Below are 14,906 nucleotides of genomic sequence, written 5' to 3'. Positions count from 1 at the left end.
ACGTGCCTCATGCTTAATCTTAGTTTCGATGATTTACCATCGAAGGAAAATCTGGCCATGTCTCGCACCCCCCCCCCCTCTCCAGAAAGGGCATCACGCACCCCCAGGAGGAGCGTGCAGCCCAGGTTAAGTAGAAGAACCACTGGCGTAGAGCTACAGCTGGATTCTCGCTGACATCGACCGGGTCGTCAATGAAGATAGAGAAGAGAAGCAGATCAAGCATTGATCCTCGTGGTACAGAGGCTCCTTAATCCACCACAGGGGGTTCTATCGACGGGGTATATAATGCGGAACGTGCTATCACAGAAGCTAAGAATCATTAATGTCTCCAGTGCTGCGTTGAAAACTGCCAATATATTTTATACCCTTATTCAGTCTGGGTCTCCAAAAACGCGGTAGGAGTTGCGTTCGTGAAAAACACCGGGTGATGGAAAAATCGCGTTATGATAAGTTATATTTTTAGGTTTTTTCGGTAAAGTCACGTAGGTAAAACATTCCAATTAATAAAAGTAAAATAAAATAAAGATCACGACGTTTCGGAGGCAACACAAGCTTCCGTCTTCAGGTGGAACCGTCACAGCCACGACAGCTGTATCAAGTAAATGAGAGATTACAAGAGCTACCACTCCGTATATATAATGGTTGGAGAGGGGAAGGGCCAAGTACGGTACACTTTTTATTAATATGGTAAGGTGAGGCTTAAGACTAGTCTTAAGCCTCACCTTATATATACGGAGTGGTAGCTCTTGTAATCTCTCATTTACTTGATACAGCTGTCGTGGCTGTGACGGTTCCACCTGAAGATGGAAGCTTGTGTTGCCTCCGAAACGTCGTGATCTTTATTTTAATTTACTTTTATTAATTTTAATGTTTTACCTACGTGACTTTACCGAAAAAACCTAAGAATATGAATCCTTGCAGTCACGAAAGCTTCAAATCTAGAATGATAAGTTATAATAACAGTTTGCTGCGATAACATGTTAGATGTATACGCAGGCCTGAACAAAGATTGAGGCGTGTAGGTCGCATCTAGGCACATCCAGCAGCATCGCAATGCCTTGTGTGGTGTTGCTACTCCGAGCCAGCCACTTCGACCGCTTATTCCTACTGGCGCGACGTAGTTTCGTTCACTCAATCGCGTTATATTGAATTCACATCCGCGTTATTAGAAAAAATGCGCTCCCTAATACATTCATCATGTTGTATCCAATTCACTTAATGAAAACACCACACAGTATTATACAGGAGAACGGAATGTAATATTCGCTTGGCTCTTTGCAGAGCTGACAGCGACTTTACGTCTCTCGTTCCATTACAAGTTGGCCACCCCTGCTGTACAGCAACATCTGTGATTTTACACCGAAGTGATCGAGCCAGATTCATTGCATAAGGAGTAGCGGAGTGGTCTATTGCTGTGATTATGCCTCCTCCTTTGTATTCTATTTTTAATCGGCCATCTGCGCTGGGTGAATGTCGTTACCGCACACCGCCGGAGAGTTTTAAATTTTCCACGCGTGAATTCATCTTCATCGGGTATCCGTATCATCGGCTGCTCATGCTGCCGCCACGGTGTGTGCGGCGGACGCGGTTAAAGTCAGGATGGTCGTTGTCCATGACCTTTCATTTGCGGAAGATCGAAGCCAGCGGATCACCCGATATTGCAGGGTTCTCACGACGTGCTAATTTGAATGCACACTACTGAGACGGAGTCAAGGGGCCTGGGACTCGTTCTGCTGTACAGCAGAACGCACACCCACGCTCTTGCAAAACTGCACATTGGCAAAGCAGCAGCAGCTGCAGGAAAAGGCCGCTATTTTTCTGGCACGATGGGTTTCGTCTCATCGTTTACAGACTTGGGCGAACTTGTTGAGGGTTAAATTTGTTTTGTCCTCCGAAACGTGAAAAGACTAATAACCTCACAGAAGTCGTACATCCGGGGCTATGAGGTCAACATGAATTGCTTGTGATGAGTAACGCACAGCTGTCAACCCCTTCTTAGTGCCTACATTATTACAGACCAATTCAGACCTTATTGGTTGTTGCCATTGTAAATCTCAAAGTTCATCCTACAAAGTCCCATCACAAGGGAGAAACAATACATTTTTTTCTGCCCTTATTGAAACGGCTGTACGCCACATGGACCTGAAAACTCAATTTCCCTATACAAGAATACGGTAAACCGTATATCAGTTCAGGGAGTTGGAACTTGAACGAATGCGTCTTGGCCTTGTGTACAGGTGCATGGCGAAAGATTTCAAGAATTTCGATTTAAAGCTTTCGTGACTGCAGAGATTCATTTTCTTGGTTCTTTCGGTAAAGTCACATAGAAGGGAAATAATAAAATAATAAAAATAAAACATAATAAAAAAAAGAACCAAGAAGATGATTTCAAGAATGTCAGAGAAGAGCAAAAAGGGTCAAAAGCACTTGAAAGTTCGGAACGTAACGTGGCAGGAACGTGCTGCGAATGTGATCAGATGGGACACTATGTGCAGGGTGGTGGGAGGGAAGGACCGGTTAGTGGGACGCCACCCAGAGGTCGGTTACCGAGGTGTGGGAAAGATCCAAGGCACAGTTGATGAGAGGATACCCTTGAGGTAAAAAAAAAATTTCATATGTGTAAGAGCTGGGTGGTGTTTCGATTGATTTGTTGACGTTTGTTGACGCAGGTAAGAAACGTTCCGCCTCATTTACAAGAACGATCCGCCGAGGGCCTGGGTGAAAGAAATTTTTTTTAGTTTTTTTATATAGCGGTCAATAAATCATAGAACACTGCAGGTGCCGAGCAGCAAAACTCAGCTGCAATTTAAGTCACGCAAGCGTTCAATTAACGCTGGCAGGTAACATTAAACACTTGAACGTTGAATCGCGCGCGGGGTTTTCTTCGCGAACTGCACGTGCCAAAGAGAAAGGGGGGATGATCTTATATTATGGAAAGGAATTACAGTTTTTTTTGGCTTTGTTTGCCAAGCAAGGGTTAGGGGGTTGAAGCTGAAAGTTATGAAAACGAGAGCCGCGTTTTCCAACGGTGTGAAGGCGGCGACTTCAACTCGCTCAATTTTTTAATCCTTTGAGTTGACATTTTCCACACAGACTCGTTGTGCGTGACAATTAATGTTCGTGAAATTTTTTTTACAAAATTTTACACTTTTTAGGACAAAAATATTACATATTTAATTACCAATTGCTTAATGGTGCAATGCAATCATCTGACCCATAGGTGGCAGCCATCTCAAGCCAGAGGACGAGAGGACTCTAGCCGCCACGCATATAAAGGATTGATAGTGAAAAACTTTGTTTTTACGGGTTAATTTTTTATAACCGGGATCTCAATCTGGGCGTGTATGGAAGGGGCAACGCAGAGAGGAGGAACTGCAGTGGGTTTCAACAAAACTTGGCTTGGAATTGTTGATTAAAGCCCCGTCCGGTGGGGATATTTTGAGACGAATATATATTTTTATATCTGTAGGAATAAAACGGAAAAAAAACAGACCAAGTGGATTGCTAACCACATGCGGATATTAACGGCTCGCATCTCTACGCAGACCATCAGGTCAAATACTCTACAACGTGTAATGTTCATTCAAAATGTGGAGGGGGAAACCGAAGGACCAGGGGAAAAATCCACACGACCATGGGGAGAGAGACATGCAAACTCGAATTATGCAGGCGTCAGATTCGGGATCGAAGCCACGACCTCTTGTATACCTGGCGAGGTAGTAATTCTAGATTTGAAGCTTTCGTGACTGCAAGGATCCATATTCTTAGGTTTTTTCGGTAAAGTCACGGAGGTAAAAAATAAAAATAAAAATTAATGAAAGTAAAATAAAAATGAAATAAAAATCACGACGTTTCGGAGGCAACACAAGCTTCCGTCCTCAGGCTTCCGTCTCCACCTGAAGACGGAAGCTTGTGTTGCCTCCGAAACGTCGTGATTTTTATTTTATGTTTATTTTACTTTTATTAATAAAAAAATTTTACCTACATGATTTTACCGAAAAAACCTAAGAAAACGGAAGCTTGTGTTGCCTCCAAAACGTCGTGATTTTTATTTTATTTTTATTTTACTTTTATTAATTTTAATTTTTTACCTACGTGACTTTACCGAAAAAACCTAAGAATATGAGGTAGTAATTATCGCGTGTGCAGGCGGTGCAACCACTGGTGGGGGGGGGGGGTGGCACGTGCCCCCCCAATGATTCGATCGAAATCCTTAATTTCGATCGGATTATTGGAGTTTATTAGTAATAAATCGGCATTTTGCGACACCCACTGCCACCGTGTAGCATATTATTACGTACCAGGGACTCTATGAGATGATAGGACAATAGTCTGATTCCATAATTGGCAATAAGTAACGGCAAAGCGGTTATAAGTGACTCACATAATTGTGCGCAGTTGCGTATACAGCACACGACTTCACCTTCAGCGAGCGCGATGCCGATCACAAAACGCGGTTCGAATTCGACCCTCGATCGATGGCTGCACCATCGCCGCACACGCGTCGAATAAAAAGCAAGTCTTTTATTATTTGGTTCTTTCGGTTAAGTCATGTCTAAAGATAAAATAATAGATTAAATTAAATAATAGAATACGACGTTTCGATTGCAACACAAGCAATCATCATCAGGTATAATGAAATAGCGACATAAAATCTAACCAGAAAACTATAGACAGACATATTAGCAGACAGATATCACCAAGATACATAGAGAGAGCAACACAGGTAACATAGTTTTCTGGTTAGATTTTATGTCGCTATTTCATTATACCTGATGATGATTGCTTGTGTTGCAATCGAAACGTCGTATTCTATTATTTAATTTAATTTATTATTTTATCTTTAGACGTGACTTAACCGAAAGAACCAAATAATAATTCCTGCAGTCACGAAAGTTCTAAAAATTAAGCAAGTCCTTACTTACTAACAACTCCTTTCATTTTTCACTGCTGGAGGGTTTGCCCTCCCTACCTGAAAATCCTGGCTCCGCCATTGGGTGCAACCGCACCAGGGCACCTCCAATTGGCGCGGTTGGCTAGGTATGTCGCAAAAGGAGTTCAACATACATACTTACGTATATACATGGCCCGTTCGGGGCAGACTACGATAAGCGAGGGAAAACGTAAATGGGTACATGGTGAGTGCGCAAACACCAGCTTCGGGGAGACAAAGACGGTGCTCACCACCCACCCCCTTGTGTGCCATGCTGGCCGTTATAGGCGCTCGTGAACAGCACTTGACCCAACAGTCTATTCGTGGCGACAGCGTGGGCTGACTTCTGCCGGCAGCGGTGCCATCGCCAATGCCGTCCATTGCACAACGAGGACGCATGCCATCCACCACTCTGTAATATGAGAATATATCCGGCTCACTGACGTATCACACCTTGTCATGGTGATTGGCTCTGCCGGTCCTGGTTTACAGCCAATAGGGGGAAGCCTGGGGGCATGGCCCTGACGTGATGGAGAGGTGACAGCTATAAAGATTGGTTCTGCTGGCTTTGGCCTCAGCCAATGGGGAGATGAGTCAGGGGCGTGGTCCCGGGAGTTGACGAGGGAGCCTAGAAGATTCGACGCAGGCTAACGAGGATTGGCTGAAGCGTACCACGTGACCCGGGTATTAAATAGAGGTAGAGAGGATCGACACGTGGTCAGAACGGGAACCAACGGAGGAAGGAGTCACGCGAGAGCGGGGCTCCGAGTTGCCACGTGGCAGTGCGTCTCTCTCGGTCTATCTGTCCCTTCACGTTGTCTATCAGCAGTGTGAAGTAGATGTAACCCAAAGTGAATAAAAGACGGATTCCAGAAGTCGTCTCAAAGAGTCTTATTACAGCTATATGCCGCTTGGGCTGTGTATGTGGTGTTGCCTCGCGATTCACGAACTTGATGTATTCGCGATTTTTGGCTGTGCGCGAATCGCATCTGGAACTCTGCACGACTGACTGTGTCGAGAAGAGAGAACGTGAGTGGTGAGATAAAGTGAATAGAGAAAAAGTGATGAGAAATAAAGTGACGAGAGATAAAGTGACGAGAGATAAAGTGACGAGAGATAAAGTGGTGAGAGATAAAATTAAGAGAGATAAAGTGATGACAGATAAAGTGACGAGAGATAAAGTGACGAGAGATAAAGTGACAGAGATCAAGTGACGAGAGATAAAGTGATGAGAGATAAAGTGATGAGAGATAAGGTGATGAGAGATAAAGTGACGAGAGATAAAGTGATGAGAGATAAAGTGATGAGAGATAAAGTGACGATAGATAAAGTGATGAGAGATAAAGTGATGAGAGATAAAGTGACGATAGATAAAGTGATGAGAGATAAAGTGATGAGAGATAAAGTGATGAGAGATAAAGTGACGAGAGATAAAGTGACGAGAGATAAAGTGATGAGAGATAAAGTGATGAGAGATAAAGTGATGAGAGATAAAGTGACGATAGATAAAGTGATGAGAGATAAAGTGACGAGAGATAAAGTTACGAGAGATAAAGTGACGAGAGATAAAGTGATGAGAGATAAAGTGATGAGAGATAAAGTGATGAGAGATAAAGTGATGAGAGATAAAGTGACGAGAGATAAAGTGATGAGAGATAAAGTGACGAGAGAAAAAGTGACGAGAGATAAAGTGATGAGAAATAAAGTGATGAGAGATAAAGTGACGAGAGATAAAGTGAAGAGAGATAAAGTGACGAGAGATAAAGTGAAGAGAAATAAAGTGACGAGAGATAAAGTGACGAGAGATAAAGTGATGAGAGATAAAGTGATGAGAGATAAAGTGATGAGAGATAAAGTGATGAGAGATAAAGTGACGAGAGATAAAGTGACGAGAGATAAAGTGATGAGAGATAAAGTGACGAGAGAAAAAGTGACGAGAGATAAAGTGATGAAAGATAAAGTGATGAGAGATAAAGTGATGAGAGATAAAGTGATGAGAGATAAAGTGATGAGAGATAAAGTGATGAGAGATAAAGTGATGAGAGATAAAGTGACGAGAGATAAGGTGACGAAGGATAAAGTGATGAGAGATAAAGTGATGAGAGATAAAGTGATGAGAGATAAAGTGATGAGAGATAAAGTGGTGAGAGATAAAGTGACGAGAGATAAGGTGACGAAGGATAAAGTGATGAGAGATAAAGTGACGAGAGATAAAGTGACAAGGGATAAAGTAATGAGACGCAAGACAGGTTTTCGTCGGCCAATATCATTATTCGTGAAGCTTGCCATTCACGAGCATCCCAGAAAACATATCGCTAGCGAATAACGAGGGAGCCGCCGCAAATGCCGTCGATCGATTTGACGAAGCGGGATTTCACGAAACAATTCATCACCGGTAATCGCTGGGCCATCGACACATCATGAAAAATTTACTCAACAAATACTTCATCTCGACGAACTTGCCATTCGCCATTGATGGGGAACGCCGTTTGACTTCAATCACAATGAAACCAATTAGCCGAGCTGTCGTGAGCTGAAGCCATAAATGGGCGCAGTGGAGCACTGGATGCATTGAGGATCTCGCCATCGCGGTGGCTGGGAAATGTTAACTACCTCGCCTGGTATACACTATGTCGTAGGGTTCCATACTGAACTTGACTCTTGCTGTATATTTGCAGTGTGCGTGTCTCTCTCTCATCATCATCACGGTGGCTAGGAGATGTTAACTACCTCGCCTGGTATACACAAAGTCGTAACGTTCGATCCAGACCTTCACGCCTGCTATATATTTGGAGTGTGGGTGTCTCACTTTCTCATCATCATCACGGTGGCTAGGAGATGTTAGCTACCTCGCCTGGTATACATGAGGTCGTAGCGTTCGATCCAGACCTTGACGTCTGCTATATATTTGGAGTGTGTGTGTTTCTCTCCCCGTAGTCGTGCGAATTTTTCATCGTTTTTTTCCCCTACACATTTAAAGTCAACGTGCCCTTTGAATATTTGGCAGCGACTATACATTTGCCCGTGATGATAAGCCACTTCTTTGGGCTATCATTTGTGATAGTCAGATCGCTTCTGAATTTGAGCTATACAGTTTAGTGGGCCTTACCTGGAGCTTCCTAGTTCAGTTGGTCTTCAGTGGTAAAATAAAATAGTTTATTTTATAGCGTGTGTGCAGCGTGTGTGTGCCAAAAACCTCCAATGGTCTATTTTACCTTCTATGTCGCTCTGTGGCTGAGCAAGCGATATGTCAGACCGCGGAAATGCCGATGATCAGCTGGGTTTGCAAAGGAGCCAGGTGAGGGCCCATTAGGAGTCATTCGTTTCTTGCAAAGTCGGCGGAGATCCCCGCCATGTTTGTTTGTTGTAGTACAGAGTTAGACTGATGGCCTTAATCTAAGTTGTCTTGTGGTTGTTGTTGTTGTTTGACCTGCATCCCACTGGGAATTTTGCACACAGCGTTGGTGTTTGGTGCTTTTTCTGCAATATTTTGCTGTCTTTTCTTGGATTTCCTGTTTGCACTTAGTCACATATTCACTTTAAGATGTTTTTTGTTCATGTTTTTGTTTTTTGTTTGCACTCGATTCAAGAGCCGAATGGCTCACAGGGCTATACCTAATAAATGAACTTGAACTTGAGGTCAGTATTCTATAAATCGGTGGAATATTAGAATCTATCCTCTGACTAACACGCAACATTATTCTTTAATCGCCGCGCGAAGTGTTTTGCACCGTATGTAGCCGACCGTGCTAATCGGAGGTGCGGATCATTGGTAAGATTTTCAGTTTTAAAATGTGTTATTTCAACCCTTGTTCATTATATATTGGTTGTTCCTGTTACATGTGTATTTTTAAACCCGTGTATTTTTTCTTTTCATAGCAATGAGTCAGGAAATATCTAAGTCATGCTCTTTCCAGGCTGCACTCTCCAGACTGGCTAAAAAACTCAATGAAAAAAATACATCAATCATCAAAAGCATTTACAAAGAGGGAACACACCCGTAAACATGGCACATTGGGCCAATGTTGGGCCAATGTTGGTCCAATGTTTGGCCAATGTTTGGCCGATGTTGGGCCATTGTTGGGCCATTGTTGGGCCATTGTTGGGCCATTGTTGGGCCAATATTGGACCAATGTTGGGCCATTGTTGGGCCATTGTTGGGCCATTGTTGGGCCAATGTTGGGCCAATGTTTGGCCATTGTTGGGCCATTGTTGGGCCATTGTTGGGCCATAGTTGGGCCAATATTGGACCAATGTTGGACCATTGTATTTAACGTGTCGCCGTAACGTTCGCACTCCACGTCGCACCACCGAAGCCACTTACGTGGGCACGTTGCAGATCTTCTTGCGGTACCAGGTCTTGCAGGAGGAGAAGTAGCGCTTCTCCGTGCCCTCCATCTCCTGCACAGCGCACATGTTGGGCCTGGCAAAGGGACGGGAGCACAGCACGCGTCAGCGAGAGGGAAACCCCCCCCCCCCCGAAGAGGTAGGGACGGCCTTTGTTTGCAAGCTCACGTTCAGTTTGCACGTTTTTGCCACAAGTAACGTTTGCTTAATGCAGACTTGATGCCTTGCACAAAAAACGGTATCCAGTATTCGGTGTTTGAACACATTGACGCCTGTTTTGTTGCCCGAAAGGGGGTAAAGCCTATTGTTATTTTTTATTGGGGTCCATCATTTTGATGATGCTGCCAAAGACAAGGTTCACCGCGGATTATTTGGCCGCTCTCGCAGCCAACAGCTAAAAATGCCGGCACAATGGTGTGCGACTATGGAAGTGCCGCACGAAAACGTCGTTATGGAGCCGACTGTCAAAATACAGGACTTCTATCTGTCGCAGAAACTAAAACAGTTTTTATTATATTTTACCAGGTAAGGCCGACTGAGCTAGCATACAGCTCTTTTGAAATCCTTTATATTAAGTTCACTTGCTTGCTTGCATGCGCGCTTACGACCGTGCAAATCTTTCGGTCGTTTTTTAACCCACTTCCCGTGATCCAATCGAGCTGACATTTTGCACACAGACTCGTTGTGCGTGACAATTTATTTCGTGAAAATTTCTTTCCAAAATGTTCCACTTTTTAGGATTTTTTTGTTAAATATTTAATTTAAAATACCAATGTGATAAAAATGAACCTGTTACTCAAGAAAAACAGAAATGAATAATAAAATAAAACCGATGCCACGCATATAAAGGATTTATAGTGAAAAACGTTGTTTTTACGGGTTAATTTTTCAGAATCGACCTGGCTATCACAAATGACAGCTCAACGAAGTGGCTCGTCATCACCGCGTGGAAATGTATGGCAGTCAAATACTCGTGAGCCAACGATGTCGTCTCTAAATGTGGAGGGGAAAAAAGCGGTCGGGCTCGGAGACAAATCCACACGACCACGGGGAGAACACGCAAACTCCAAATATGCAACAAGCGTCAGGATCGCGATCGAATCCACGACCTCCTTTAAACCAGGGGAGGTAGTTAATATCTCCTCGCCACCGCAGTTGTCAATGTGTATATTGCACAGTTACTTCGATAAAGGATTAAAAACAGAACTTGAGCAACACACAATAGCACAACGGGACTGCAATTCACTTGATTTGGAGCTTTCGTGACTGCAGGAATTACTATTTCTCTTTCTACGTGACTTTACCGAAACAACCAAAGAGTAGGGACTGCAATAGTTCCCATTATCAATAACTGCCCCGGCCAGCTGTCTCAGTGGCAGAGGGAGCGGCTCACAATTGGAAGGTTGCGAGTTCACATCCTGGTCTCGGCGGGTAGACTCAGCCATTCATCACTCCATCACGCAAACTCCGGTCATCCTTGCAGCAGCGGCTTTTGGCTAACCCGTCGAACTAAGACGGTCACCACATGGCGCGCTTTCAGATGCGCTTCTGCAACCGTCTGGAACGCTCTTCCTTTTGATATTAGGAAGCCACCTGAGTCAATGCACTTTTCAATCATCTAGATTGAAAACTCATTTCTTTACAACTGCTCTTTACGCTTAGTTTGCTGTCCTCCCCCGGCCCACAGCACGCCCAATTAGCGCAGTTGGCTACGTACGGGTGCGAGAAAAAGTTCAGCGTACATGCGTACATGCGTGCGCAAGGATAGAATACAGCCTGTGGAAAAGCCAAACAACCAGCATGCACCACCAAACGTCCCGCTTCGCCCACCCCAGAATTTCCTGAAGCTCCAATCCTGAGAATTCATCGCTTTTTGTGTTAACGGGGAAAGACGAGGCAAAGAAGTCGACGCTGGCTTCAGGCGAGGCTCAGAAATCTGAAACGCGAGCGGGGGCTTAAGACGCGATGACATCGCTGAGCTCATCCGCTGGCAAGCGGGGAAGGTTAAGCCACATGTCTGCATCAATTACCGGTCCAACAGCAATCGTCATTTCTCTCTCTCTCTTAGTCTTCTTTTTCCAAAGTATCTTCCAATCGGCATCACGTCAATGGAGTCAAGAAAGATTTCCACTTCCAACGTTCACAAGCTAGAAATGCACCGCGTTGTTTTCAGAAAGTGCCCCCAGAAGATGACGTCATAGACGTTATTCCTTCAGAAGAAGCCGTGCGGTGGTGGTGGCTGTGCACGTGGCCGCCTGCAATCCAGCACTGTGTGGGTGGCAGCAGCAGCGAGGGTTTCCTGGAACACCGCAGCACAAATGCTGTGTGAAGTTCCCCTTCCCTCGTGGGCATCAAAAAGGTGACATAACCCTGGCGCACCAGAAGAAGGTGGTTACGGAAAAAAAAGTCTACAGAGACGCTTCTACTTGCGAACATTCAACTTACGAACTTTCAGAGATACGAACAAAACTGTCCGTATGCCCAGTTGCCTGTTCAACAGCCGCGCAATAGATGGCGTCTACATCTGCAGAACGTGAAAAGCGAGTGGCATCTACATCTACAGGAGATTATTTAACCTTTCAAGCAATTCCCCGTGTTTAGCGTACACGTTCAGAATCGACGGGAGTAAAGTTGGACTGACGAACAAATCGACTTACGAACAACCCTCAGTTATACCTGATGATGATTGCTTGTGTTGCAATCGAAACGTCGTATGCTAGTATTTAATTTATAATTTTCTCTTTATACGTGACTTTATCGAAAGAACCAAAGAGTAACCCTCTGGAACCTAACTCGTCCGTAAGCAGAGGGGTCCCAGTACTCCACCCGCTCCATCCGTTTGGGATGCAGCGTTTCCCCATCGCACCACGTGGGTTTTTATCCAGGTGCTCCAGTTTCCGCCCACATGCGAGCTGCCCATGCATTGGCCCAACAACATGCAAATATATTGTTGGTTCTTTCGGTAAAGTCAAGTAGAAGGGAAATAATAAAATAATATAAATATAAAACAATAATAATGCTCACGACGTTTCGACTGCGACACAAGCAATCATCATCAGGTGTGAAAATGTGAAAAAAATAAAATAAAATTTTGAAATTCACCATCGGCTCCATCACATTCCAGGGCCTCCTAAACCGTAGATTTCACCATCGGCTCCATGACATTCCAGGGCTCCCAAACCGTGGATTTCACCATCGGTTCCATGATATTCCAGGGCCTCCTAAACCGTGGATTTCACCATCGGCTCCATGACATTCCAGGACCTCGCAAACCATGGATTTCACCATCTGTTCCATGCTATTCTAGGATCTCCCAAACCCTGAAATTCCCCATCAACTCCGTGATATTCCAAGACGTTCCAAACCGTGGGATTCACAATCAGCTACATTATATTCCAAGACCACCCAAACCGTGCAATTCACCATCAGCTGGCTCCATGATATTCCAGGGCATCCCAAACCGTGGAATTCACCATCAGCTCGATCCATGATATTCTAGGGCCTCCAAAACCGTGCAATTCACCATCAGCTGGCTCCATGATATTCCAGGGCATCCCAAACCGTGGGAGTAAGACGTTTATTTGCCAGTCCGAGGTTGTGTTCACGACCACAGAGCAGAACACCACTCGGGCAATAATCTCCGACGAAACAAACTCAGCCTTCGTTTCAACAGAACAGCCGAGTGGCAGTGGTGGATATGCACGTGGCTGCACTGTGTGGAGGCAGCAGCGAGAGTTGGTAGATTGTGGCCCACTGATGTTGCATGAAAGTCCCTTCCCGTGAACGTTTAGGAGGGTGCCATACACTGACTGGCTCGCCAGGACAATGCAGTGCAGCAAGTGTAGACTAATCTCCATATGGGTTTTTTTTACTCTGGGCACTTCCATTTCCTTCCACTTGTTAAGCACCCAGCAAAGTTGTTCGGTTAAATCCGCAAGCGAGTAGTCACAACCAGAGCGTTCGAGCCGCGGGAAGCCTCGCCAATAAATCGTCGACCGGCGCTTCCTCGTTGGGGCCCCGCGTGTCAACCCAGCGGGGGACTTCGCACTCCGCAAAAGAGAAGCCGGCAAAACCCAACCCGCCGCTCGCGTCGAACACGGCGGGGGGGGGTGCACCGTTGCGTGCGAAGGGCAAGCGAAGTTCCAGCACCGGTTTGTCGTTTCAATGCGCGCTCTTGCACGTGGCGCGGACCTGTGGCATCACAGGCAACTGCTGGGACGGGTGGGAGGGAGGGGGGCACGGCCACTCACTACGAGAGAGCAACGCCCCGCCCACTCCAACCCCCCCCCCCACCCCGAGCCCCCCCCCCCTGCCCCCCCACGAACGCGCGCGCTCACCCCCAGGGGGGTTCCGTGCTCTGTGCGCTAAAAGGCTCCCGTGGCACGCGCTCGAGCCCCTCCCTCCCATCCCCCACCCACTTCCAGCCCCCCCCAACTCCAACCCCCCGCCGCTCCCCTCACCAATCCCCCGCCCCTCCCCCATCCTCCACCCATACCCCCGCTCCTCTCTCCCGCCCCTCCCCCCAATCCCTCTACCTAACCCGCCCCTCCCCCTAACCCACCGCTCACCTCCCACCCCTCCCCCCGCTCATCACCCCCCCCCTCTCTCCTCCCACCCACCTGTCCCGGAATGCGTGGGGTTTGTGGTTGAAATATTAGCAATAGATAGCGGCACTTATTCTCTATATTTGTAGTTCAGTTCCAACAGAAATCTAAAACTAAACGGCGCGGATGTCACCAGATGCTAACGATGATATACTGCGGGTTAGGAAAATATAAACTCGAAGCAAAACGCAGCAGTTTCCGACGTTGAGAAATAAATGGACGCAGGGGAAACTTTTCAGCTGAATTCATCATCGCTACGCCAGTGAAACATTTGTTTAGATACCAACTAAATTTAACAATTTTGTTTTTTTACCCAGGTTATGCCCACTGAGCTGAAATAGCTCTATTTCAGAAGAGACCTGGCCATCACACACGATAGCTCAACGAAGTGGCTTCTTCACACGTGGACATTTATAGCAGCCAAATGCGTGTTGATTCTAAATGTGGAAGGGAAAACCGGAGGACCCGGAGAAAAATCCACACGTCCACGGGGAGAGAGAGAGACACGCAAACTCCAAATATACAGCAGGCATCAGGGTTGGGATCGAACCCACGACCTCCTGTATACAAGGCGAGGTAGTTAACATCTCACCACTGTTAGAGAGACACGCAAACTCCAAATATACAGCAGGCATCGTCAGGGTCGAGATCGAACCCACGACCTCCTGCACACCAGGCGAGGTAGTTAACATATCCTAGCCACCGTGATGATGATCATGAGCGAGAGACGCAAACTCAAAATATGCAGCAGGCATCAGGGTTAGGATCGAACCCACGACCTCCTGTATACCAGGCGAGGTAGTTAACATCTCACCACTGTTAGAGAGACACACGCAAACTCCAAATATACAGCAGGCATCGTCAGAGTCGGGATCGAACCCACGACCTCCTGTACACCAGGCGAGGTAGTTAACATCTCACCACTGTTAGAGAGAGACACGCAAACACCAAATATACAGCATGCATCGTCAGGGTCGGAATCGAACCCACGACCTCTAGCATACCAGGCAAGGCAGTCAACA

At 45.9% G+C, this 14,906-nt stretch overlaps 1 protein-coding gene across 3 annotated transcripts in view; it reads right to left on the bottom strand.

The window, feature by feature from the left end:
* Nucleotides 1-14,906, bottom strand: part of LOC144950911 (transforming growth factor-beta-induced protein ig-h3-like) — a 254,138-nt gene that overhangs the window by 224,209 nt on the left and 15,023 nt on the right. For all 3 annotated transcript variants that reach the window (XM_078881080.1, XM_078881079.1, XM_078881078.1), the window contains exon 3: nt 9,258-9,356. In XM_078881080.1, coding sequence (XP_078737206.1) covers nt 9,258-9,356 — 99 coding nt within the window. The remainder of the gene's footprint in view (nt 1-9,257; nt 9,357-14,906) is intronic.

Source organism: Lampetra fluviatilis, chromosome 60, assembly GCF_964198595.1.
Source record: "Lampetra fluviatilis chromosome 60, kcLamFluv1.1, whole genome shotgun sequence".
Lineage (NCBI taxonomy): Eukaryota > Metazoa > Chordata > Hyperoartia > Petromyzontiformes > Petromyzontidae > Lampetra > Lampetra fluviatilis.
The sequence above is the reverse complement of the archived record's forward strand: the minus strand, read 5'-3'. Positions and strand labels throughout refer to the sequence as shown.